Source organism: Chaetodon auriga, chromosome 3, assembly GCF_051107435.1.
Source record: "Chaetodon auriga isolate fChaAug3 chromosome 3, fChaAug3.hap1, whole genome shotgun sequence".
NCBI classification, from domain to species: Eukaryota; Metazoa; Chordata; class Actinopteri; order Chaetodontiformes; family Chaetodontidae; genus Chaetodon; species Chaetodon auriga.
Genome location: NC_135076.1, coordinates 20,653,213 through 20,680,500, shown reverse-complemented (window position 1 = coordinate 20,680,500; position 27,288 = coordinate 20,653,213). Strand labels below are relative to the sequence as shown.

The window sequence follows — 27,288 nt, the reverse complement described above, 5'->3', positions numbered from 1 at the left end:
TAGCGGGGCGGCCCAATGGCCCGCTGAGTGGTCAGCGGCCCGGCGTTGACGGAGCGTCTGCCCGCTCCGCAGTTCAAGACTGTGAATGCCTCAGTGCGGCTTGACTCCTGAATAACCTTCTGAGGTACCGGGAGCTTCACCCCTACATGACCCCGCACTCTGAAGAGGGGTGTGGGGGGACTCCGGGGGGTACCCAGGACTCGCACTAGCAATAGGTAAACACTGGAGAGATCCCCTCAGAGAAAGACGGCAGGAGATCGAAAACATTTTTTTTTTTTTTTACATATGATAATTTTAGAGGCATGAAGTTAGAGAGCAATGTCCAATTAGATATTTAAAGGCAACAATGGAGTTCAGCGAGGTGGCGAGTTAGACCACAAGATAAATAAATGTAAATATTGTGGCAGACACATGTCCTTATTATTTCAGATTAGCCTAAGAAAAAAAAGACCGTACTCAAATGCAACACCATCGTATCTCCTTTTTTTTATTAGTCGTTTTTCCATAAAGTGAAAATATCGCCACACTGCCACTGCAGGAGATATTTGGTCATGATCGCTGGAGCTTGATATCGACCACAGTTGTCGTTGGGAGAAGCCCTGTTTAGCCCCCCCTCCTCCCTCCCTCCCCCGCTGGGCACCCGTGTTGAGAGCCGCCTTGCAGAGTTGAGTCTGGCCGGGAGAGGAATGCACTGGGATGCGGAGCAGCACCGACTGTAGGAAATCGACGCCACAACTCGCGCAATATGGACAGTAATGATCCGTATTTACACCTCAGTAAGTACGCCTCAACGATTTACTCAGAGCCCGCTGAGCCTGGTGTGTCCGTGGAAAAGCTGCTGCGTTTTGTTTTGACTTTAGAGCAGAGAGCGTTTGTTTCATGGCGTCTTCTCTCCAGCCTGCGAGCCGTGCGCGAAAGCGTCCGCGGACTTTTAACAGCCGCCTCCCGCCTGTGAATCCGGTTGTTATGCCGCTCTCTTTGCTAATAAGCGTTCCGTGACTGTGCCAATTGAAACGAAAGCTGCGGCCAATGCAAAAGTCAGGTGATCGTGGTTGTGCCGGTCAGGCAAGGTCAGAGGTTGGCACTTTAATTGCGCTTATGTAATTTATGGCGCTTGTCGCGCGTCCCTTGCTAAACTGTTTGAGACAGAAACAGAATTTATTGGTCTGGGATGACCATCAGATCCAGAGAGAAACGTATGAAACGGGCTTGAGGAATGGCGGATTTGTTCTGACGAACAAACTTGCACTCTGTGGTGAAGACTGTGAGTGCCGCCCCGGTCAGCGCTTTGGCCGTATCCCGCTGAATGACAGCATGATGTGATTTTGCCCAGTAAAGCTGAACTCTGGTCTGACTCATTGACTTTGCCCTTGAACCAGCTGATGTTTTTTTTCTATTATCAGGCTTTGTGTGACAGCCTAAAATCCTCAGAGACAAGGAAATGGCTTCTGTTCACTGTGGAGTTTGCAACATGTGGAATCCACACTGCACATTGGCCCTATGCGCGGTGTCAGGCCTGTGTGTTTGTGAGGGAAACCTTTTTAAACGAGACTATCTAGACTGAAAGGCTTTGTCAGCTTCACCGAGTCACACATATGCATCATTTATCATGTGATTTTTTTTCCTCTCTCCCTGAAAGATACATTCCTTGTCACACTCTTATTAGTAGACACATGCCATGTGCCACTGTCTTTTGTGGGGGGGGCAATAGTGAGGCATTACAAGGAAACAAATACAACCAGTCTTTGAAGCCCCTTTATGTTATCGCAGCTATCTCGGCACAGTTTGGAGGGGCTGAAAGTCGCTCCATAATGATCGTGGCCTCCAGGGGAATGAGAGGGACATCTGGATGTGAGAGCATGCACAGGGAAGCCCATGGTGTACAGAAGTAACAGAGCAGTCCCCCTGGGCTACAGTCTTTCATGTCTGTCTTTAAAGACTTACTCTGATCAGACAGTGGAGGCATCCTAAGATTTATGCAGCTCAGGACAGCACCAGACCATGTTATTGTGGCTGTTATTGATCTGTCATTATTGAGTATGACGTGTCAGTGCTGATACTGTACAGCTGATGGCACTTTCGGCTCCACCAGTCTCTAAATCTTTTTGTTATTTTTTGTGACATGCCATTTACACACTTAATTTGCAGCTGGTAATTGACTCATTCTTTCTCGTTTACATTCCCAGTGCATTTCAGGGTTTATCCAACCGCGTATGGAGAATTAGCATTTAAAAACTGCTCGTTTGAAAGAATTTGATCAATCCTGGTTTCGGTGGAGTTTTCTCGTCCCATTATGGCCCTGCAGTAATGCTGTTGCAGCTTTCCCAGCCCACAAAGACTTGCAATCTGGGTTAAATGCTGAATATTTGTAATTTTTGTGTATTAAAAAAAAAAAAGAAAGAAAATATCATCCACCAGCAGCAGAAAGCGCTGATCTTTTAACAGAATCAGTTGAACCCAAGATGAGGGCAGTTTTTATCTTTTAGTGTATTTACGTTCTAAGAGTTGGTAGTAAAGCCACTGAGCTGTTTCTGAGTCAAAGACGCAACCGCTGAAAGACCATTAAAGGAATAACTGTCCTTGTTTTGTCTGTCTGTTGGCCCACAACTATTATTTATGAAGTATTTTAGCATCAACAGCCCACACACCAAAACACATATGAAAATAAAGCCTGAAACATTACTCATTTCTTGAATTACAGACAATCACTCTCAAATGAATTTGCTCCCACTGAAATCTGTCATTAGTGTGTGGTGGTGGTGTGCGAAGCAACGTGGAGTCAAGAAAACAGTCTGGCGATTATGTGCGGATTGTTTCGTGATCCACTCAGCTTTTCCCAGACATGTTGTGTTTCAGCAGGTTTGATGCGGGCCTGCCCCCGGGGCATTAAGTAGAATCAGCATTTTTTCTCCTCTCAGCACTTCAGCATTTTTTTTATTTTCCGTCAGTGGAAGTGATTCTAGACTCACTGACGGGCACCCACTCGCTGCCTTTGACAGCGAGAACGATTTTAGCTCGCAGTTGAGGGAAGTCATGGCAGAAGGAAGAACGGGATGAGAGAGTGAAGGGAGCAAAACAAAGGGGAAGTGGAAGGGGGGCTGAGGTGGGGTGAAGAAAGAGGTCACCCTAGTTGATGTGAGCTCTCATCACTTGCCAGGGGTCAATGATTCACCTCCCAGTGCACACACACACACACACACACAGAGGCAGACAGGGGCACACACACCCAGTCAAACACTCCTGCTGAAACTTCACAGCTGCAAATATGCAGACTTCATATGTGCATAGCTTATAATGGCAAAATGTGACTGATATCATGTGACTTAAAGAATGTGAGTGGTATTATTTGACTGTGCAGTCCCGGCGGTACTAAACCTGCTCTCTAACGGCCGATCCCTGCACAGAGCATGCCCCCACCCACTCCTGCAGAGCTAAATAAACCACACAGGTAGAGGGTGTGGCTCTGCAGGTATTTGCTCAAGAATTCTGTAGCTTGAGACCTGCGGTGCCCCAATGCAGACACATGCATCAGCACACAACACGTACAATAGGCTTATTTCAAGGCACTTTTGATTGAGCGTGTGTATTTATGCGTCAGTGTAAAAGAGTCTGCTTGACTGTGTGTGAGTGGGCGCTAATTGTGAGTGCAGGATGAGGGAAAAGAAGGGGCGTAAGGAGGCCATTCTCTGGGCTAATTGCCAGTAATTAGTCATTAGTGAAGAAGGTCAAAGCCTTGATTTAATTCCAGCTTTAATCAAGCAGAGAACCTTGAAAGGCCCACAGGCTGCAGCAGTGTTAGGTTATGAGATGTATATAGCTATTTCTTTGCTCATTATCCAGTGACAACATATATGCCACACATGGACGCACACACTAACACTAATTTTCCACTGAACGTTATGTATTACACATGCCTGCTCTGAGCTTAAACATCTGTCCATTTCAGTGTTTGTTTTTAATGAATTCATAAATTGTAATTCATAACAGCCAAACATATGCTTATATTTGCATTAAATGCTGAACAAATTAGGGTCTCCTCCTAACGTCAGTGCAGAGTAAATGCTGCAGATTCAACCTGCACACACACTGAGCAATAGCTGTCGATGTGTCTTGAAAACCAAAATTCTTCCCAGTCATCCCTGCTACATTTTTTCAAGGGGAAACACTGTTGTTTGCCTACTAAAATGTATTTAGATCATTTAATTTAATACTACACTATGAAAATACTACACTTTAAAATGTTACTCAAGTGAAACTACAAGCATACTAGCAACAAAATATACCTCCAGTATAAAAAATAAAAGTTCTCATTATGTAGACTGGACCCTGTCAGTGTCATAGTAGGTATAACCATTCAATTGTTATTATTCATGCATGAACACATAAGAGTACTTTAATGTTGTAGTCAGTCGATGTGGAGCTCATTTCACCTTCTTTACGTACTGTTGGGTTAATCTGCACTATAATAATGCATATTTAGAAACTGACCATAGCTTTAATATGTAAAATCATGATGTGAAAAATACTCATATAATAATATGATTATGTAATGTAGTGTGAAGTTGTAGAAAAAGGAAATACTCAAGTGAAGTGCAACCTCAAAAATGTACTGAAATATAGTGCTTTTAACTATACACCACTGTGTATAGTTAAACGATGTCCTGTTTCCAACTTCTCAAATGTGGGTTTTCTGCTTAACAATAGAATTAATCAACAGATTATTCAATAAGGAAAACCGTCTTTTGTTGCAGCCTTAAACCCAGAGTCAGTCCCAAATCAAGTACCTGATGAGGAAGTTTAAGCACCACAAGCTCGTTAACGTAATACATTAATCGGAATGGGATCAATGAGGTGAGATGTATGGCTCTGAGAAGTTGATTTGACTAACCACGCAAAGAGTTCTTCATGGCACTCTGCGCTTAACAGGAGCACAAATGGCAGCAACAGGTAACAGCTAAGTACATTAGATCTCATTAAACCTCTCTATTGAGAGACAGAAAGAACACGCTGAAAACCTTGCTTGGCTATTTTGAGTGCCATTTTAGTGCACTACCGCTATCTCACACCCGCAACTGCAAGCACGCACACGTTAATACAACAGACGAGCTCATACGGCTGTTTGGAAATAGCTTTATTTTTCTGCTTTTTTCTCCTGTTCCCTCTTTTTTCCACTGCCTTTGCCCTGTCCAAATGTCCACTCATCAAAGCATGATCACGTCCTTCCTGTTGTCAAAAATCACTGCTGGCAAGGAAACAAGGACACAACGAGAAAACAGACTCCTCTTGAAATCAGTTTAGTGGCCCAAACTGCTGGCTGATTTATCACTTGTTTGTCTTTCAAGCCTGTAAATGAGCTGCAGTGTATAGATGCACGTATACTTTATGGCAAAATGGCAATTGGATTATTAGAAATTCAGATGTGTGCCCTAAATCCAGGGTCGCCAGTTATCCTCCCACGTCTTCATTGTCCATGATACATCTGAATGAATGCTAATTATGGCTCTCAGGGTTAATTTGGCATGTTTTATGTGGGCCATGACACACTATTATAACACAGCATGCATTTAAGAAGGACTGTATTAATTTAGCTTCTCTCCGAGGGATTTGTTAAGTCTGAAGGCAAATGTTTCTTCTCCGTCTTCCCTTCTTCTTAGGTCGGGCTGGTGAGTCTCTTGCCAGGTTACTGTCAGGGGATCTGGTTACTGGTGTCTATCCTTCAAGCACTGTATAGATATTTGATCCAGTCTCATGCAGGTGCACTGCACAGGAAAACTCTGTTGAGTCATGTTAAAGTAAAATAGATGGACACATGCAGGGGAGGGCTTCACCAGTTTTTTAGGACCGTTTTTCAAAAGCTCGATGGGGAGAACCGGGTGAACATTTGATAGGGTGGCATGATAAATTAAAAGGAGCAGCTGCAGACTAAAATCAGTGCCAAGTTCACATTTATTGGCGAGGGCTGTTTTCTCTTGATAATCATGTGACAAACGTACATGGCCAAGAATGTATGCTGCCTCTGTTATTGCTGAACAAACTGAACTGCTATGTTTTTCTCTGGCTGATTTTCCTGCCGTTTGTTTCACTAAAAGCATTTTCTTATTTCTGAAAACTTGTTTTAATAGATGAAGCCTTGAAAGGGTCAGACCAAAGACTGACTCCATTCCTGCTTGGTCTGTAGTTTATTTAGGTTCCCTTAGGGTTTGTCACGTATTGTTCCGCTTTGCCTTTAAGGTATATTTTTGGCCCGTGCTTGCATCTGAGTCTTGTGTGTTTGCTTGACGATCCATAGCACTGAAAAAGACAATTCCTGACTTCCTGGAATGCTATAACACTTGTTAAACACACAAACATGCTAACAATGTGCAGGCAGGCAACTCCACATGTCACAACAGTCCTGTTAAGTGTGCATGCTGGCACAGTTATTTCTTGCCATTAAAGAGAATTCCAGATGTTTTGGGGAAGATAGAAGAGAGAAATCTTTAGCCTCTGGCCAAGTCTTGTCACTTCCTTTTTCAACACTCACATCCCATTTATACCATCTACATATTAGACAGAAAGTCTGTGACTAATTTTCAGCAAAAGAGAACAAAGTGAGGAAATCTCACTGACACGTGAAACTTCTGTAGACTAGAGGAACATCGGTGTCTTCCCATGCTCTCCAGTCCTGATCCCTTTTAAGAGGGAGTAATTGGAAACTTCTGGTTGTACTGTACTCTCAAGTAAGACCCCCCTCCAAAGACCCCCCACTCCCAACCCATGCCAGACACGCTGTTCTGCCACTACAACAGGTGTCTCTGTGCAGATAGTTTTACCAACGCTGCGAGAGAGAGAGGGAGACATGAGATGAGTGGGCGGTAGGAGAGCTGATTTGCACAGCAGTCGGCCAGCAAACAGTTCCTGCGGGATTGATCTCTGGGGAAGGATAATCTGGGTAATCCTATAACCGGCGGCAGCGGACTCCGCCTCTTTTGCTCTTCACTAACCCACCACCCCTCTTTACACGTCGACCCTTCCGCTCCTGCTCTGTCCTGAAAACCGATGGGTTTCCAGAGTATCTGCATCATTTTTTTTTAGCCTGTCACTGAGTCAACACTTGAGTCTGAGTCCTGGTCCTGAGTGACTGGCGTCCTGCCAGCGCCACGCTTGCACCTGAAGGCATGTGGCACCCCGTGGCATCACCTGCAACTGGAGGCAGCCCTGGGAGGGAGATAGGTTATGGCCACTGTGAGTAGCAGCGTTTGTCTTGCCTGTGTGTGTGTTTGTTGTTGGAAATGCACAGATCAGTATCAGCCCTGGGATTGTATGTGGTGTTAGATGTTGCCTGTCCACACCATCGTTGCACTAAAAGCTAGTGCTGCACAGATGCATTACAGTAATGCCTTTAATCCCTGTGCACTCTTTACACAAGTTATTTTGAATTTCTGTCCCCGGTGGGAGAAATCTGCAGCTAGCAGGGCGAATTCAGACGTGGAACCTCTTTGCATTTGATGTGTTCCATATATGATCCTCACTGTGATACAGACTATTTTTTGCAAGGGATTTTATCTTTAAGTCCGGACATCATATCTTATCGGCCCCCCACAGCTCAGTTCCTGCCTTTAAAACCATTGGATCATTTTAACCACTTGTGACAGATACAAGGCTTTGCTGTTGCACGTTTCAATCGAAAGCTCGTGACTCACTTGAGGTCTCAGATGTGGTCAGCGGGGATGCCACTCAACTTAAAGGGGCGCTGCCGGCACTCTTTGCCTTGTCCTTCGCTATCTGTTTATCTCTCAACACTTGTCCCTTCCCATTAGCCCTCTCCATCCTGCTTTCCCTCTCTGTTTGTGTCTGCTGTCTGTCACCCTGCATCCTTCCATCAACGCTCGCTCCGATTTTTTTTCTCTTCCTCCTTCCTGTGTGTGAAGAGGTGTGGGAGGTGTCGATGTGAGTTCGCTTCCATGCATATTGTAGGCAGTCTAGTAACCAGCTCACTGTGTGTACAAGTGTGATGTGTAGATTGTAGAGCTGATTCTTTTCTCTAGTGTCCTTGAGAGAAGCATGTGACATTCCTCTCTGAAAACCATGAAGAAGTTCATTTAATCTCCAGGTCTTGGTTGAAGTAAGGGTAGAGAATAGTGGACAAACTTCACACAGCATTCGCAGCCCCTGATCTTGAGCCTAGAGTACAGAAAGCATGCATGCTAATCCACCTGTGTTGCACGTACATGATGTTATGGTGATTAAAACCATAATACTCATGCAGTATTTTTGAGCCTCTATTTAATCTTAGGAAAAATTGCACCATGGTTGAATAAAGCTAGAACATTATACGAGGGGTTTTGCATGTTTTCACATTAACTCTAGCCATTCTAATGCACATTATGCATTATGCATTATGCAGTGCTTTGCAGAGCCTTGATACTTTAACTGCTGGCTAAAGTAAAGCATTCAAGAGCTGTGTTATTAGGAAATAAGCCCGAAAGACAAAAAAGGAAAATAATGCAATTTTGGTCTTATTCTAAGCTAATTTTAGCCTCAGTGAGTTGATATTCACACTGTAGGTGTTGAAGGTAAGAAACCAATCATAAACCAAAATTTGCTTTGGATGATGATAATGGTGATGAGGAGTAGCATGAAATTCAGTATATACTGTTTGTAGTTAAAGTAGCACCGTGATCAGTTTGACCATGTTGGTCCTGAATGAAATATTTCAACAACTGTTGGATGGATTGTTATGATTGTATATAGACATTCATGATCCCCCTCGGGATGAATCCTGATAACTTTGGTGATTCCTTTCAAAATTGTCCAATATGCAATTTCAGTAATTCATGACCTGCAAAACAATCCCACCAGCCTCAGCTGGATTTTATGTTTAGTGGCAAGTATGTGCTGAACTAAGACGGTGAACATGGCAAATATTAAACGTGCTAAACATCAACATGTTAGCATCGTCTTGGTGAGCGTGCTAGCATTCCGAATTAAGTATTTGGTACAGAAGTGCAAAGGACAGCCTCACACAGTGACTCTAGTACCTTAATCAATAGCCATGTTTTCATCGAAAAGTTTGGCACATTTTACTGAATATCACCGATGGGAATATTTCGCTTATGTTTGTTTTGTGTATTAATTGGCGGAAGGTTACAGTCTCCTCGTCACTTGGCACAAATCTAATGCTTTCACCTGTCAGTTTCTCACTTTCTCTGTCAATGTCTCTTCAGCGGGTGCTTACGTCACTTGCTTTATGCTTTATGTCTGTTGTGATTCATTTGCTAAGTCTCCGTCGCACTTTGTCGCAGTTCGCTTTTTTTTTTTCAGGTTTTTTTTTTTTTTTTTCCAATTTGAAAATGCACATAAAAGCATGGATAATGCAATCCAGTGTGTTTTTTTTTTTTAATCCTTGGCCATATAGACCATATTTTCTGTCTCAGATTTTTTTTTTCAGATGCCACATTACCCCAACATCTAGTTAACTGGAGCGACTGAGCTGGTTGTGTAGTCTGGCTGTCTTTCTAGGATCTGGTCACAGGTCCAGAGGTCAGGTCACCCTGGTCACACTCACTGGGTCACAGCAAGAGATGAGTGTCTTAGTGTGAATTGTGTGTGTATGTGTGTGTGTGTGTGTGCCTGTGTGTGTTCACAGGTCATACCCATCTCTGTGTAGCCCTCGGTAAGAGTGGGAGAATACTTCTAGGAATGGAAGCTTCGGTTTGCGTTGGGCCTTTCAGTCCACCTGTTTGTTTGTTTTCCAGGACCGCTTGATCAGCCTGTTCCGTCTGTGCGAGCGGACTTGTGTTATCTCTTGTTGTTTAAGTTCCAAACTTTTTTATCACTCGCAAAACAATCTTTATCTTGTCCCTGTCTCAGCCCTGGCCTCTTCATCGATCCTTTGCCTCCCCGCTGGTAAGTCTGCGATGTTTGTGGAAGTGAGGACACATGGCAGCAACGGCCGACATATGGGAAATACAGTATGACGTGGACTTTGTGTTCATTAGCTTGACTTGACATTTTCTTTTGTTTGAAGCCGTGCTGTAGAGAAGCTGCGGAGAGGGTGTCGAAAGAAAGAGAGCAGAGTTAATTTATTCTCTTTTCAGGGAAATTGTGTGTGAGTTCACTACAGGGCAGAATTTAGGGTCAGGGAAGTTCATTAGCTCAGGCGCTTGTGTTGTCACAGCCGTATGCCTGCATGGGAAAAACTTTTTTCTATTTCTCAATGTTTTGAACAATAGAAGAATGACTACAACTGTAGCATCTGTTTTTTGAGTTAAGCCCAACCAGTGTTACGGGCTATATTTAGTTTGGCTGTTTAACTTCAAAACAGCAGTCAGAAAATGGAGCGGGTGTCCTTGAAGCAGCGTTGGACAGTTTATTTAACAGTAGAGAACGTCGTCATTTTCTCTCACCAGTTACCATTTTTATCTCCTAAATCACAGCTGTGTATAAACACACAGGGGCTTTTCTCAATTGATGATCTAATATTCCCAGCCAGGCGGAGAGATTAGGCCTGTGTGTTAGTGGGATCATGTGAGCGTTAGGGAGGGAAGCCATTGCCGGAGCGGGACAATGCCCTCCCCCATCCACCCATCGTCCCTTGCATCCATCCATCCATCCATTGGTCCCTTCCTTCCTCACTGACTCTGCCCCCCCGCTCCGTTCCCTCCTCCTCCTCGGCCTCCCACCTTCTTGACAGCTGGCCTGCTGAGCTGCAGATACTTACCCGGGGATAAGAGGATTTACTGACACAATTGATCAGACATCAACCTCATTTAGCAAAGAAATGAATGTTTAAAGGGTGGTGATTTTGTGCTAGTGTGCGTGGAAGATTTGCCTGTTTTTTTTTCTTCCTCTCTCTAAATGTGAAACGTGACGAGTGCGTGTGCTTGCTAGCAGTGTGTGTGTCAGATGAGGGTTTGTGGCTGGTGAGCTGGATTGGCAGTGGAGAGATTTCTTAATTACATGTCTGCTGTATCTAATGAGCTCCGCAGGCTGTCCGTCTGATTACTTTAGGATGCGTTCTGCTCTCTGTCATATGGTCAGGGCGCCGTCAGTCACGAATATGAGCATGAGAGCATGCCATACATACACACACACACACACACACACACACACACACAGAAAACAAGACACTCACCAGCAGGTATTAAACAGATCGATGCACACGCAGAGGATCCGCCCTCATAGCGGCTAATCTGATGGATATCGAGGCTTGTGTTGTTCAGGAGTGGATCTGGTGCTCCCACCCCCGTCACAAATCCCCACCACTACCCACACCCCCCACTATACACTCCCAGTGCTGGTCTGCTCTCCAGACAGTAGATATTATTAGTTAGTGGGCCATGGGCTTATTGAATTACCACACAGTGGAGTGCTACATCCAGCCACTACCCAGTAATTAACAGTGAGGGATTTGGAGGGTTTGTGGTCTGTGATGTTTCTTTAAACCTGTTGATCATTAGATCAGTGTGATGTATTTGTGGCTTTGGCGCAAATGTTGGAATAAAATGTGGCTGGCCTACATAAATGATCATCGAGAGCATAGAGCAGCTGTTTGATGGTGATGACGATGTGATATTGTTTACACTGGAGCTGTTTCTGATTACTTGCTTGCACAGTGATATAAGAAACACTGATTTAAGCATCATGTTGTAACTAGCTGTAATCCTATTATGTGGCGCTCCTTCTGAGCGTATGCAGGGAAAAAAATATTCATGTGAAAAGTGATGTATTGCTTATGCTTATGTTTACTATGTGTGAATTTGACACTGGTTTCAACATTGCACTCAATGTACTCGTATAGGAAAAAAGACGAACAGCCCAAAACCCCAAAATATTTCATTTGCAATGATATAGAACAGAGAAAAGCAGCAAATCCTAATATATGAAACCCTGGAGAGAGACAGAATGGTTTACAGTTTTGTTGACTGTTGACTTCAATGATCAATCACTTCCCTCTTGTCCAGTACTGTATGTGGTGCCGTTATGTCCTCACACCATGTGTTTCGGCCCAGTAGTCTATAGTATAGTACATATATTGTAGAAGTATCCAGATGTAGATACAGTTCCTATGCTAATGTCACTAGGAGACAGAAGAACAAAGTCTTGTTAATTTTGTATGTTTGATGATTATTATGGTTTCTTTCTAGGACTAAACTGGAATCTAACAAAAATACTCAAGTAATTTTCTCAAACATTATACTCAAAATAGCCACAGTATCTAACAGACAATCATTCCACAGTTCAGTCCAGAATATTTAACAGGTCATACCATCTTTAATCAGTACAAACACATCAGAGTGAGCCAACTCACAACAGAAAATGTCATCCACTGGTGTATTTGAAGATTAGTATTTGCTACATTTGTTGCTGTTAAAGGGGACTGTGAACGCATCACGTTAAGCGTAGAGTTTATATACCATCCGTCTCTAATTCAGATCAAACTTTGGTGGTCTGCATGCTCGAATGATAGAATGATACACTTTGTTTTAAGTCCCCTCTGTGCACTTATTTCTGGGAATGATCAGTGCAGCTGTGGGTTGCTGCAGATAGGAACTCTTTGAACTTGGTTCAGGAGTTTGGCAACAGGCGACCTTTGATTTGCAGCGCCAGCGGTCAAAGGTGCCCTTCAGGGCTCTGTCTGTTTGTTTGCTCTCAGATAGATGCTTGTGTCGCTGCAGCACTCTATAGGTCTCAACAAATGCTGACAGGAAGCGCCTACAAACTAAATCTGTGTGAATTCTGCGAGTTTCATATGGTGTTTGTTTTTTAAGCCGTCTATGAGCAACCTACCAGCGCTCGCTAATGCCTTTCTCTGTTGTGCAACGTGTGAGAGACCTGTACATTCCAGAGGCTTCTTTGTATAGAGGTGATTTACATAGAATGGAGATGGAACAGCCGGTTGAGGCGGGTCATACAAGGATAGGCCTCTTTGAGCCGCTCTGGGCCGATTTATGCTTCCTCCACTGAACATGTTGGCCTCCTTACAAACGCACACACAAACACACACAAAGCATGCTCAGCTCGCCGGCCATTCCCTTTCAGGCATCCCACCAGCTGACTGTCCATGTGCTTTTGTGCTCCCCCGTGTACTGCAGTTACCCGCAGGTCTGGACAAAATGCAGTCATCTTTGGTTTCGTCTTAAACATGCAGCTTATGTTTTAGACAGTCATGTTGTCAGAATTTTGCACTTAAATAAGACAGAGACTGATTAGGCTTAAAATAGGACCACATCTAATGACTATTTTTACTATTGGTTGATCTGTCTGTTGTTTTTGAAGTGGTTAATCAAGAAAATATCAGGTTTTCTGAGCTCAGTGTGATTTTTGTCCACCCAACAGTCCAAAATCCAAAGATCTTCAGTTTATAATGCTGTAAAACATCAGGCAGAAACGCAGCAAATGCTCGCGTTTGGAAAGCTGGAACCAGAGAATGCTGATGAATAATCATCAATACATTTTCATCTAAAAGATTAATCGGCTATTTTGCTCAGCATTAGTTGTATGTTACTTGTTGGGTTCAGAGTAGATTCTGGCCTTGTCATCATCTCTAAATGCTGCATCACTGTGTGTGCATTATTGATTCTAAACAGTGATTTGGAGTTCTGGCCGGGGCTGCAGCCTCTCAAAGTTTATGAGAAAGTGTAAACACACTTTGGCACAGAAGGCAAGAATTCAAGCTTTAGCTCCAAGCTGTGAGTTTAGTTTGAAACAATGAGTATTAGAGGTTTGTCCCAGCCAAATGCATTGAGTCAACTATGTGAAAATTCTGTGGAGGTTCTTGCCTTCAAGTTACTGCCAGTCTACCTCACCAATGTGTTTCAGATCGTCACATAAAACAGCCTTTATCTTGTCATGTCTTACGTCTGGCCTGGGCAATCGGAATATATGTTGGTCTTGATGACCATGAAAGCATGTTGGCGAAATGTTGGCTGGAGTGACGATAGCCCCGTTACCGTATCTCCTACTCAGCACTTCTAGAATAGAATAGGTCTTTACGAGCCCCGAAGGGAATTTGTCATGCGCGTAAAGAGAGGGGCCAGTGCACAAAATCAGACACAGTACATGCTGTACAGTACTCTTCCATTACATAAGCTCATTATTTAGACAAATCGGCACTCCAAAAAGTTGGGAGTACACTCTCACCATTGCAGACTTCAGATTTTTTTTGCATTACAGGCTGTTGCATACAGCTTTAAGAGTTTCATGCTTTTAAATTATATTTTACTGCAGTATATATCTTGTGAATCCACTCAGCTCTGTGGGAGAGGGAGGGAGGCCCCAATACATATTTGCCTGCCAGGGATCACTCGTGGAGGACTGGAGAAAGCGGGCGAGTGAGGGAGGGGGTGGAGGCTATAGTCTCAGTGCTAAACAGGAAGTTGCACAACATCTGTTCCTTGGCATTCAGAGAGGGAGTGAATGTCCAGCTGTGTGATTTAGAGTGTGTCTTCATGCAAAGAGTCCTGCGTCCAGGCTGACAGTGTGACATTCCTCTCTGTTTCTCAATTCTTTGAAATCTGAAAGCAACTGTCTTGCGTTACTCAAAGTTTCCATTTCCTTTAAAAAGAGTTTATGCTTCTCACATCCAGCGGAGAAGGACCTAACGTGGGCTTAATCACTGCCAGGGGTTAAATATCAGAGGAACATTTCAAAACGATTGCAAAGTATTTAGCAAGTAGTTCTTTCAAAAAACCCTGCAAACTGAAGTCTCTTAAGCAAACTGACAGCCTTAACACTACTGGTGAACGTGAGCAATTATTTCTCAGAAGCAGACATCCAGAAACACGTCTTTGTAAACACACAAAACGTTCCCGTGACAGATATTGCCTGCGGGTGAGAGAGTTTTACTGAATTTTATCTCACAGTGTTGCCATTTAGCATTTCCCTGAGATCAAATGATGAAATGTAGCGTTAAGCTTGTTTTGTGTATTCCATGTAAAGAAGCAGCCAAAGCAATTACAGAATCGAGAATGACAGCAAGATATGAGGAATTCATATAAACGACACTGCAAAAAGTCACTTTGCAAGAGTTTTAAAACACGGAAAAATATCAAGTCACAGTTATCTCAACTCTCTGGAGTCATCTGTGACTATATTTATTTGTATATCATGAAGATACAAGCTGAGATGTGGGGGTTTCACATAGCATCTCATTTATGTCTGAACACCGTGAACGAAAGAACATTTTAAAACTGTCAGTGATTTACGTTTAGATTTACAGGCATACATGAAATTTCTAGAGCTGTTCTATAACAATATTTTAAGACTTGAACATTTTAACAGGCACTTGTGTCATTTTTCTTGTATTTTGCATCCCTGGCACCTTTATACTTTTGTAAACTACAAAAGGGGAAGTTGTAGAGGTCAAAAGCAATTTTCACCCATATGTACTAATCATGGTATGTCCAGGCATGACACATCATTACCGTCATCGTAAATCTCATAAGAAAGTTCTCCACCCAACTAAAAAAAAATATATTGCAACTGTGGAACATGGAAAAGTACATTTAACTAGATGTCAGAACAAGGAAAACTAGTTTTTCTTGATAGTGCTCACCGCCTACAACGTATACTGGCAAGTGCAATGCTGACAAATACATAGCGCTGAGGCTGAGAACTGGTGAAGCGGACCTTTGAATAGAGGTCAAAGAGATAAAACAAGCCTGTAAGTGTGAGATCAGTGGGGTCCTTATGAAGGACCTTTCCTAAATCTAGCTTCCATTCACAGCTGGAGCGTCTTTCCTTCATAATGCAAACAGGCAACTCCTGCCGCAGCTTAACTCATCTGAGATAAAATGATCAGAGCAGCTCAGAGCTAAAATGTTCAACAAAATCTTCCTTCATTATTAACATGTTACAAATTTGTTGGCTCATTCCTGAGACCAAACAAGCTCGCTTCTCTTGGGCCGCGAGCGGCAACAGCGAATCTCCACTGATCTAAAATGGAGTTTCAAGGGAATTGCATTGCTGTCTATCGGAAAAGATATTTCCTGACAAATTGAACTGTCATAAATCATCTTTGAGAATGTCGATCAAGATAATGGATTAGGCGTTTTAATGGATTCTTCAAAAGAAAAGGGCCTGTGACTCCTGTGATATAACCCAAAGCAACAACAGCAATAAAAAATCATGGAACCAGTGATCTCTGTGCGTCCTGTTGAGTTTTGAAGAAAAATGACCTTTGTTTGCATCTTTTAAGAAACCAACTCACAGATGTTGTTCCTTATGCCACTCCCCACCTTTTCACACACAAACACACAAGTGACATTTAACTGAGAGCAGTGGCATTGGGCGCAGTATCGCTCTGCGTATGAGTGTGTGTGTAAAGCTCAGCATTTTTAGACATGCCACAGAGCATGGTTGGATGTTACCTGTACCACACAGTGCACCTGTGTGGAGACATCCGCATTCCTTATGTTTCTCTTTTCTTTAGGTCTTTTCTTTAATTGGTCTTAACGTGCATGTTGGTATTTCATTCGTTGATGACGAATGAATGTCCTCACAGCTACAGCACATGCATGAAATTAGACACCACGCCCTGTTACCCAGATGACTGACAGCTTTTCTAAGTAGGGCATCTATGTAAATGCCAGCCTGTCAGTTTACATCAATGGATGCAAAGCAAAGTCAGCACCCTGCGACCAAGGAGGGCTTCACTCTGTGCAGCCATATTTACACAACACTAAATACATAAAGATGTGCTGCACTGATGGTCAACAATATATTTCCAGATTCTCTTGCTTGTTTAATCCATTGATGAAACACTAATTTTCCAATGTACAACATATTTGTAATCCATAATAACACTTTTGCGTCACTGCTGGTCAGCAGCAGTCAGTTTGATGTGTGATCATGTGGTGGATTTATGTATTTGTTATAATGACTGCATTGTGGAGGGGAACTAATCAACTGGTAACTCAGTGTGAATCTTTCTATCCTGTGTCTCCTCAATCGTTTTAACACTCCATTCCTTCTCCTCCAGATTCTACGGGGCCAATGAGCACGGCCCACGCTCACCCCCCTCACATGGGTGGTGTGGTTGGCCACCCGTCAGTCATCAGCACCTCCAGGCCCTTACCGTCCCCCATGTCCACCTTGGGCTCGGCGATGAACGGCCTGGCCTCGCCATACCCCGTCATTACATCGTCTCTGGGCTCGCCCTCTGTATCGCTGCCGTCCACACCCAACATGAACTTTGGACCACTCAGCAGTCCACAGGTGAGGAAATGTGTGGGTGTTTTGATGGTCATCAGATAGCTGTGGACACTGTCTTAAAAGGCTTTCCTTGCAGAAAATATACCTTTATACTGAACATTACTTTTGGTTAAATTATTAGATTTGCTGCGTTCCAGCTGTGATAAAATGTCATAATTCACCCTTTTTCCTTTACCATGCCTTCTCAAAGCTACCTCTAGAGGAAACCTGTAATACCCAGAGAGACATTTGAAAACAGCAGACAAGCAAACAGAATCCATGAGTTTAAATTCATTGCTGCTTGCTCTTCAGCTCCCAGCTTCATCATCAGACTTTCAGATTCTTCCAAATTACTACTTTTGGCCATGTCCCTCCGTGTTAAATGATCATGTTCTTTGGTTGATCATGTGCCTCTCATTCTTTGAGTCTCTGCCAGCAGACAGAAGGTTGAAGGCTAGCCATATCCAATGTGTTTAGCTGGCATACTTTGGCTTCCCTCTCTCTCCCCTACCCTTCTCCTGACCTTTAAACTTCTCGCCCTAAAGGTCATCCTTGAGTTCTGTGTTACTGCTGTCATGCGAGGGGACTTAAGACGCTGGGTGACTATTGGCCCTTTAATGGATTACTGCGAGAAAGGGGGAGAAAAAGAGCAGCTCCTATTTTTTCTGGATTTCTCTCTTCCTGAGCATTACTCCTCTTTTTGTAGCAACCATCTCGGTTATTATGCCCAAGTTGTTCATGATCCTAACACAGCCTCTTTCGATGTGAGGTTGATCTTTAGATTGAATAAATAGAAAGAACCGACCATAAAACTGCCCTTTCACTGTCTGACACAGACAACTATCAAAGAGAGGACTAATAGAGCTGCTCTCTTTAAGGGGACCACAAACACCACAAAGCTCAGTGTTTTCATGACTGGCACAAACACACACACACACACACACACACACACACACACAGAGGGCTTCAGCGGCTGGATTGAGGCCAGTGCCGCAGGACACAGCAGACAATGATATACATTGGTTCAATCACAGTATGGATCTGTGCCCTCAGGGACAGTCAGGGTTGATGCGTTTGGATGGTGTAACCACCTTTTCGCTGCTCGCCAACAGCGGGTGACCAAGCCTCCATGAGGTCACTGTGTCTTGTAACGTCTCATAACAACTATGTGAATGAGCAGTGCTGGACTGACAGAAGATGAAGAAAATTCAGTGTGTGCCTGTTCTGGTGGTCTTTATAGTTTCTGCTATTATCTAATGCTCATTATCTCTTTTAAAGGCCTGATCAGTATTTTCTGATCATATAAATTGCACATGTATTTACACATATCACTGAATAGTTTGACACATAGTGAAGAATAAAGTTTTTGTACTTTTTTTTGTACTTTTAGCTGATAATATGACTGTTTTACTGCTGCATTTAGTTGTAAGCAAACCCATTAGAGCAGCAAGAGAAAACCATCAATGTTGCGCTATTTTATTATGTATTAAAATACCCGTCAATCAGTTTCTGAGTCATTTCCACTTCCACTTAAGTGCTTTGGTTTTATATTGGTGTTGTTTTTTGCATTCAGGGCTGCAACTAACAGTTGTTTTTCATGATTGAATAAATGCCCCTCACAATTTCTCAAAGCCCAGGTAGGCATGTCTACACTGCCAGTTTTATCTGACCAACAATCAGAAGACATTTAGTTAAAAATCATGGAAGACTAAGACATTTCAGAAGCTGGAACCAGTGATTTTGTGGCATTTCTGCTCAGAAAATTACTAAAACGATTAAGCACGTATCAAAAAAAAAAAATCACTCAACAAACTGATTCATTGACAAATTATGTTTAAAAGACAGGTCACTTTATAGACGAAAGACTTTCTCTGAGCAGTTGAGCAGCATGTCTGGTCCATTAAAGGCCCAAGTAAACCTTATATGTATGAAGCAGTGTGTTCTTCATACCATGTGTTGTATAAAGAATGTATGACGCATCAATAATCCATATGCAGTGCTTGTAGCTCTTCTCTACAGCAGTATGTTGTCTGTCTAAAGCAGCATATATGTCTGAACAACTGTTTGAATGCAGTATAAGACTTATTTTTCCAAGCCATACATGTATAAACTTAAGTTATTTATTTGGGGAAACTGTGTGTTGGAGAGAAACGGCTGCTCACCACTGACTCACATAAGCAAGTATGCAGGGGACTGAATGCCCATTTAAGTGTGATGGGCTGCCTTTGAGGCATCTACAGTGGGTGGTGGCGGTGTAAAGAAGCAGCGAGTTCAAGGAAAACTGAATGACAGGAAAAGAAATCTGTCGTATCCTCTCCTGTGCTATAAGGTCACAGGCCTGTTTGCCATTAGAGGATATTCAGAATAGAGTGCACATTGTAAATAAGTCATAGGAAAAGCCTGAGGTGACTGGGAAATGTCCTATATGTCACGCTGCATCAAATATATAGGACAGGAGGGCATATGTGGGTCAGCTTTGTTTTTTCCACTCGGAGTGCAGATGTTTGCACATAAACAACTAATCAAACAAAAATGTGCAGCGCAAATATGCATCCTGCCTGCCGCTCGTCAGCAGGACAGGGTCAAAGGACACGAGGATGATAAGAGTGAGAGAAAAAGAGAGGGAGATATGTGGAAGGCAAAGGAAGCTGGACTTGTTGCTCGGCCTCGAACAGATTTCACCCCTCATTTAAGAGTTTCACTGCTGAGAGGTTGGGGGTGCCAGTTGTTTTAATCTCATGGTTGCGCACACCGTTTCTTCTCATAGGACGCCTTGAGGTCACATTTGAGATGTTTTAATGTGTCATGGCAATGTTATTCACTTAAATCAAGCTGATGATTAATGAAAAGAAAAATTTGGTCTAATCGTGTTTTGATTAGATGCTTTAATTTCTCGACAACGCAGTTCAAAATTTCACACGTTCTCAGGAAGTGGAGGACCCTACACATGAACGCCCTCTGCTGTTACTCTCTGAGAACTGCACTTTGGGCACACGTGACTCCTCTCATACGCCTCCCCCCACGTCAACAAACCTTAAAAAACCTGTATGACAAGCCTCAGACAGAAGCCGCAGCCCCACCCACTAACCGAGCATGTGATCGCACCCTGAGACACTTTCACAATAAAGCGTGTGGGTGGGGAGGAAAAAAAATAGCATGGGTGAGCGGAAGACAACATGAGAAAATAGAGGAAGGGGGAGAGTGTCATGAGACGGCCTAACACTTTTCACTCTTACTTCCCCTCGGCTTGTGTTTTGTTCGTTCAGCTCTGGCCACCTCAGCTTCAACTCTTTGTCTCTGTGCTTCCTGTTATCCTCAGATGAATTCTATGAACAGTGTCAGCAGCTCAGAGGACATCAAGCCTCCGCCGGGCCTACAGAACCTGGGAAACATCAACTACCAGTGTACGAGCCCCGGGGGAATGTCCAAGCACATCTGCTCCATTTGCGGGGACCGCTCCTCAGGTAATGCCAGAGGGTGAGGAGGGGGGAGAGGCGTGGGTGAAGAAATTTACACTCCCACCCACCACGGACATCAGCACCCACATGACTGAAGGAAAGATAAGAAAGAGATGCTTCTCAGGCACTTTGTCAGGTTTATCATATGTTAATGCTAAGTTGGACTGTAGAACATAAACTTATTGACACCGTTGCACCTGTAAAAGTAGGAGAAGCACACAGCTGTCAGACATCAGGAAAGAGAATGCAGGAAAGTGGAGTGCAAAAAGTAGAAAAAGCAATCTTGAGATTCACCGCAACATATATGAAAGACAGGTTTTGTGTTAGAATGTGACATGAATAAGGCCAGACAAACCTTTTCTCTAACAGTAATATTAACAGTTCTTGTGCCTTGTTTACCGCTGCTAAGAAGCTCACAAATCAAACCAACACGGGCTAGCCTTTGATTTCCTGTCTCGCAATTACGGCTTGTATCTTTTTTAGTGAAAAAATAAAAGGTTTCAGATTGGCCATACATTCCTCCACGTCAAACAACGAAGCCAAACCACTGCTGCAATTTGGCTTTAATTTGGTTCCATTAGCATTCAGTGCTATCAATACTGAAACTCTGGAGGACGTAGCATCCTGACTCATCCATCTGCTGTTCTGACACCTTGCCAACCAGCCTTTTCATTAATGTATTCAGTTGCTTGGGAGTGGATGTGCCAAAAACTGCTGTTAAGCCCCTTCTAAAAAAAAAAAAATTAACCTAGATCCTTCAGTATTAAATGATGACAGACCGATCCCCAATCTTCCCCTTATTGGAAAAATTATTGAGAAAGCTGCTTTGATTCAACTCCACCACCTTTTAGATGCACAGTAAATGTCATTTTGGATGCTTCAGACCACATCACAACACTGAGGCTGCACTGATAAAGGCCTTAACTGATGTTGAACTAGATTGTGATTCAGGTAAAACTGAAACTAAATGTTTTGTTGTCGCTTGATCTTTGATGCACTGGGCCATAAAATATTTATTGACAGACTGGAACAGTGGAGCTGATTGTCTGGTCCAGTCCTCAGTTGGTTCACATCATATCTTGAAGGCAGAGGCTATGCTGTGTGTCAGACTTGTGGGCTGCTAGTACGCAAACAGCTGGATGCAATTATATTTCCTCAATAGCTAAATCAGCGTTTCATTGTCTCAGACAAATAGCCAGAATAGAGGTCTAATGTCCAGTCAAGATTTAGAGAAGCTCATTCACGCCTTTATTTTCATCAGGGTCAACTATTGTGACAGTCTCTTGACTGATCTTCCCGGAGAGACCTTTAGATAAGCTCAGTTCAATCAGAATCTGCTGCTACAGCTCTAACAAGGACCAGGAGAACTTAGCACATTACTCCCGTCCTTAAACCTCTACGGGGGCTTCCAGTAGCTTATAGAAAGGATTTTAAAGTTCTGCTGCTAGCTTGTAAGTTGCTCAGTAATCTCAGGCCAAAACACATTTCTGGTCTCCTTGAAAAATAGTTTCTCACCAAGTTGCATTTGGGGCGATTTACAACTTAATACTACACTGTAACTGCTCTCTGTATTTCTGGTCTGTTTGTATTTTGTGTCATTTTATGTATTTTATTTCATTTATGTGGTCAATTTCATTTCATCTATTTTATCTTAATTGATTTTATTTACATTTTTTTCCACAGGAAAGCACTACGGCGTGTACAGCTGCGAGGGATGCAAGGGCTTCTTCAAGAGGACCGTCCGTAAAGATCTCACCTACACGTGTCGAGACAACAAGGAGTGCCTGATTGACAAGCGCCAGCGAAACCGCTGCCAATACTGTCGCTACCAAAAGTGCCTGGCCATGGGCATGAAGAGAGAAGGTGTGCCATTTTACAGTCTGCTGCTCATAATTGATCTGTCGAGCTCAGAGTCTCTTTTAATCTCGTCCAGTGTTGAGTTCATATTAGTGATATTATGGTTTTGCTCATATCAAGTCCAGAACAGTGAGTATGGGGGTGTTTGACCTTAAGTGTGTGTGTGTGCAGCGGTGCAGGAGGAGAGACAGCGTGGGAAGGAGCGGGGGGAGAGCGAGGTGGAATCTACCAGCAGTTTCAACGAGGAAATGCCCGTGGACAAGATCCTGGATGCCGAGCTGGCTGTGGAGCCCAAAACAGAGACGTACAGCGACGGCAGCCCCAGCAACTCAGTAAGAACCACACATGCTAAACCAGAGGCTGAGTGAGGTGGCACTGACCACCGCTGTGTGCTAAAAATGTGCTGCTTTGTTATTTCGGCCTGATCAGTGCTGGTCAGAAAATATTTAAATAAGCTCTTCGCTATTGAGAAGCTGAATGATGGGCGACGATCAGTCCAAGTGAAATTAAAGTCAGGAAACACATTTGCTAGATTCAAATGTTCTTTTGTGATTTGTAAGCTAAGCAAAGATGAATAACATAAGAGGAGCAGTTTTTGGGACTGAATCCAGGCTCTAGTGTGGCTCCATAATTGAATCAAGCTACTCTCAGTGTGCTGCTGTCATAATCTGCTAACAGTTGCTCCAAGGTCTGTTTTTATTTTTACCATGCAGCGTTTATTGCAGTATTTGACTTGAGAATCGCAATAAACGTGTCTAAGATCTGAGACAAACACTTAGAAGTCAGTAAATTAACAGGGAAGTTGACAGTGAGTCATCAGTTTATTGGATGCACCTGTTCAACCTCATGCAACAGCGGCTCCAAAATAGATCCGACCATCCAGAGCTCATAATGTTGAATTCTGGTGACAGTGTGTCCAGAAGCTCAGTCATTTCTGACGCTGTACCTAAGTTAGATGGCATTATGTTATAAGCTGGCACTGATGTTATAAGATTTCTTTCCTTTTGTGTGTATAAACATCAAAGATGTATTGAAATATTCACAAGTCTTGAGAGGAAATTGTTGCTTCAAAGAGCATCCAAAAATAACCACAGCTGCACCTGCTCACCAACTGCTATCAGACAAGTTTAGATGTCACTGAATTAGTTTTACGGGCAGAGTTATTGACTTGTTTTGTTTTTGCATACTCCCTCCCTGTTCCTCTCCAGACCAATGACCCAGTCACCAATATCTGCCAAGCAGCAGACAAGCAGCTCTTCACCTTGGTGGAGTGGGCCAAAAGGATCCCGCACTTCTCCGAACTCCCCCTCGATGACCAGGTCATCTTACTACGAGCAGGTAGTCACGCATGCACATACACCACTGTTGCCATCACTTCAGAGGACATTTCATTGTCTCACCTTAACCCTAACTGCTATTGGTGTAACCCTAACCCCTTAACCCTAACCCTAACCCTAACCTAAGTCTGAAAATGTAATAATTTACCTTGTGGGGACTTGGGGAGTTCTGTCTGAGGACAGTGGGCAGCCACAATGTGACTATGTAAAGTGATTTATGTCAACACAACATGAGTAATGCACACACACACACACACACACACACACACACACACACACACACACACACACACGTGGCAGTTATTCATCCCCAGGCGGGCAGTCTATTTAAGTCTTTTACATTTGCTCAACACATTTCTGCCATCTAGTTTAATGGAGCAGTGAAACCAAATATAACTGGACTATTTGCCAGGTCCCAGCAGTGCGCTGCACCAGCGCTGACCTCTGCTGGTGAGAGATTTCATTCACAGGCCTGAACAAGGAAGTGAAGAAGCCAAACACCTGACCCGAAGGGAAAAACAGGGGCAGACTGGAAAATCATAGAAATTATGTCGTATATGATCAAGACAAACTTGAGGAGGAAAGAATAAAAAGTCAAAGTTTCTCCTCTTTTTGCACCCAGGCTGGAACGAACTCCTTATCGCCTCATTCTCGCATCGCTCAGTCACGGTAAAAGATGGCATCCTGTTGGCGACGGGCCTCCACGTCCACAGAAGCAGCGCCCACAGTGCTGGAGTGGGCTCCATCTTTGATAGGTTGGTTCCTGAGTTACAGTATTTTCTTTTAAAGTGATGTCCTGTCATCATGATGTCAGGCTCATTTAGGGCAGTTTGTCAAAGAAAACATGTGAAATTAAAATTAAATAATGTCATAGTAAAGACTAATAAAGCTGATGTTTTCAGTCACCTGCTCATCACTAAAAGGGTGAAAATGCAGGTGACATTTGAGAAGCTGGTGTTAATCAACAACCCTATCAAACCACTGCAGATACAGAAGACAGTCGTTTTATGGTCTAAGGGAGGAGAACTCTCCCAAATGCCATTACAGGCCACTGCTGCTCTCATATACGCAATTTTGTGCTGTCACTTAAGGCAACTCTTGCGAAATAATAAGAGACGGGGCAAAGTTTATGTTTTGCGATTGTGGTTGATGAACCCTCAAAACCTGCTCTAAATGTTAATCATTTGATCTCCTGCAGAGTCCTCACAGAGTTGGTATCCAAAATGAAGGACATGCAGATGGATAAGACGGAGCTCGGCTGCCTGCGAGCCATCGTCCTCTTCAACCCAGGTCGGCCCAGCCTCCAGCTTTCCCAGTAAAGACACTGGGGTTCTGAGATATTGTGGATTCGGTGTTGTATTAGCGTCACGTTGGGCCTGACTGTATGTGTTTGTTTCAGATGCAAAAGGCCTTTCGAACCCACCAGAGGTTGAGGGGCTGAGGGAAAAAGTTTACGCCTCACTGGAATCGTACACGAAACAGAAATACCCAGACCAGCCTGGCAGGTAGGACATGCATCACATTACAGCATCAGTCAATCAATACCGAACACCATTGTTTAATTGCAGGTTTATGGTTGTGCGCAGCAATGAAGAGTGCAGATGACTTGACCGCACAGCTCTTACATAACTTAAACACTTTGACTTGCATTAGATGAAAGGATACAGACAGGTTGTGTTATGGCTTATAGGTAATAATCTAAGTAATAATATGGTTGCAATTGATTTTTTTAATTTACTGATGAGGGCTGAATAAGATCCACAGGTGACATGGACAAACAGCCGACACTGTCAGCTTAATTCAGATGTGCACTTGAAAGAAATCAAAGAAATAACAGTAAAATATTTGGCGATTATTGATAATGTAAGTTAAAATTACTGTAGGGCAACTTCTTGGATTCAAAATTTCCTTGAAACATCAGAGAATTAGCTTTAGTAAATTATACTTTAACACCAGAAGTTGAAGTACTCATTCTGTTTCAAGAGGAAGGTTCAACTACAGATACATTCAAATGTATGCAGGATTTTGAAGTTGTACGTGGCTCTAGGTCTGACTAAATACACCATTCAGGGGCAGACATGGAAAACTATTCATGCAGCAGCAAGACAGGTGCATGAAGACTTCAAGGAGTGGCAGAAATAAAGATAAGATCAGATAAGACTTTATTGATCCTCCGCCAGGGAGATTTGCTCATGTGTTACAGCAGTATGAATGAAAAGGAGACGTAGAAAAAGAACAAATAGACAATAAAAAGGATACAAAATATAATCAATACATGCTGATTTAATCTCAAACAATCACATTTATCAATATGTGCTTGGAAAAGCCCCCAAATGAATGCAGTGAATTTCCCCGTCTTGGGATAAATAAAGTCTGATCTTATATTTTAACTCAAAAACAAGAACAGGTCGTTAAATTTTATGTGTTAATTCACATTTTTAAACATGTTATTTTTAAAGCGAATCTAAATGAATGCGTTAAAGTAGATATAAGATTCAAAGTGATCAGTAATTATGTCAGCGCAAGTTTTCTTTAAGGGTTTTGGTCATAAAATCTTTGTGTCATGCTGGTCTTGATGCAGTTTTATGTCTTTTAAATGGTCAACGCGTTAATGATTTTCTACATAATAGAAAATGATGATGGCCCTTTTTCCTTCTTTGCATCCCTTTCGGCAGGTTTGCCAAGCTGCTGCTCCGCCTGCCCGCCCTACGCTCCATCGGCCTCAAGTGTCTGGAGCATCTGTTCTTCTTCAAGCTGATCGGGGACACGCCTATCGACACCTTCCTGATGGAGATGCTGGAGGCGCCGCATCAGATCACATGACACCAGTCCCCCCCTTCCCCCTGTATATACTCCCACATTGTCAGCGATATGAAGACGGAATTTAAAAAAAGACTTGATTCAAATTGTAAAACAGCATATTTTGTACCTAGCAAAGCATTGTAATTAAAATTGAATAAGAAGTATTTTGAGGTCGTGGGTGGGGTGCGGCGAAGAGACGGAGGATCGAGCACGCTGTCGAAATGAATTCTGATAGAATTGTGAACAGATGACTTTTGTAAATAGATAATTTCTGGTGTCCGTTTTAAAAGCAACCCAATGCAATTTGAAAAAGAATCATATTTTATTCAAAGAGGAATTGTATAAAAACAGAAACCATCCTTACATTTCTTAAAACACATTTGAGAATTCTTACAGAATAAAGTTATTTAAAAATTTACCTGAAACATGTTGTTCGTGTTGTCTTATTTTGACTTTTTTTTACATTATTAAACTGCGTCGCTGTTTGCCATTTTGATGCCTTGAAAATCCAAATTAGTTTTCTTGAACTGCATTTTTATTACGTGACTCAAACAAAAAAAAGGAGTTACTTTAATCATGTATCTCAATATATGTACAATCAGTTCATTTGCTCATCATATATGACGTACTTTCTTTTTTATTGTATTATTTCACACACA

The 27,288-nt window shown here is 42.8% G+C and overlaps 1 protein-coding gene across 2 annotated transcripts; it reads left to right on the top strand.

The window, feature by feature from the left end:
• The first annotated feature begins 506 nt into the window (after positions 1 to 506).
• Positions 507 to 27,051, top strand: rxrgb (retinoid X receptor, gamma b). Of its 2 annotated transcripts, none has more exons than XM_076726929.1 (10): positions 507 to 776; positions 16,964 to 17,199; positions 20,495 to 20,639; positions 22,317 to 22,496; positions 22,662 to 22,822; positions 23,699 to 23,828; positions 24,450 to 24,582; positions 25,026 to 25,117; positions 25,227 to 25,332; positions 26,503 to 27,047. In XM_076726929.1, the coding sequence occupies exons 1-10, from the start codon at positions 746 to 748 to the stop codon at positions 26,648 to 26,650; spliced, it is 1,362 nt and encodes a 453-aa protein (XP_076583044.1). In that variant the 5' UTR covers positions 507 to 745; the 3' UTR covers positions 26,651 to 27,047. The 2 variants fall into 2 exon arrangements, with proteins under 2 accessions (XP_076583044.1, XP_076583045.1); XM_076726930.1 differs by lacking the exon at positions 507 to 776 and adding an exon at positions 7,066 to 7,224 and having other exon boundaries at positions 26,503 to 27,051.
• The last annotated feature ends 237 nt before the right edge of the window (positions 27,052 to 27,288 follow it).

Coding starts and splice junctions, on each gene's coding strand:
- rxrgb (XM_076726930.1), top strand. CDS start 7,158: ATGTGGCACCCCGTGGCATCACCTGCAACTGGAGGCAGCCCTGGGAGG. Junction 7,225..16,963: donor GGAGATAGGTTATGGCCACT/GTGAGTAGCAGC, acceptor CTTCTCCTCCAG/ATTCTACGGGGCCAATGAGC. Junction 23,829..24,449: donor GGTCATCTTACTACGAGCAG/GTAGTCACGCAT, acceptor TTTTGCACCCAG/GCTGGAACGAACTCCTTATC.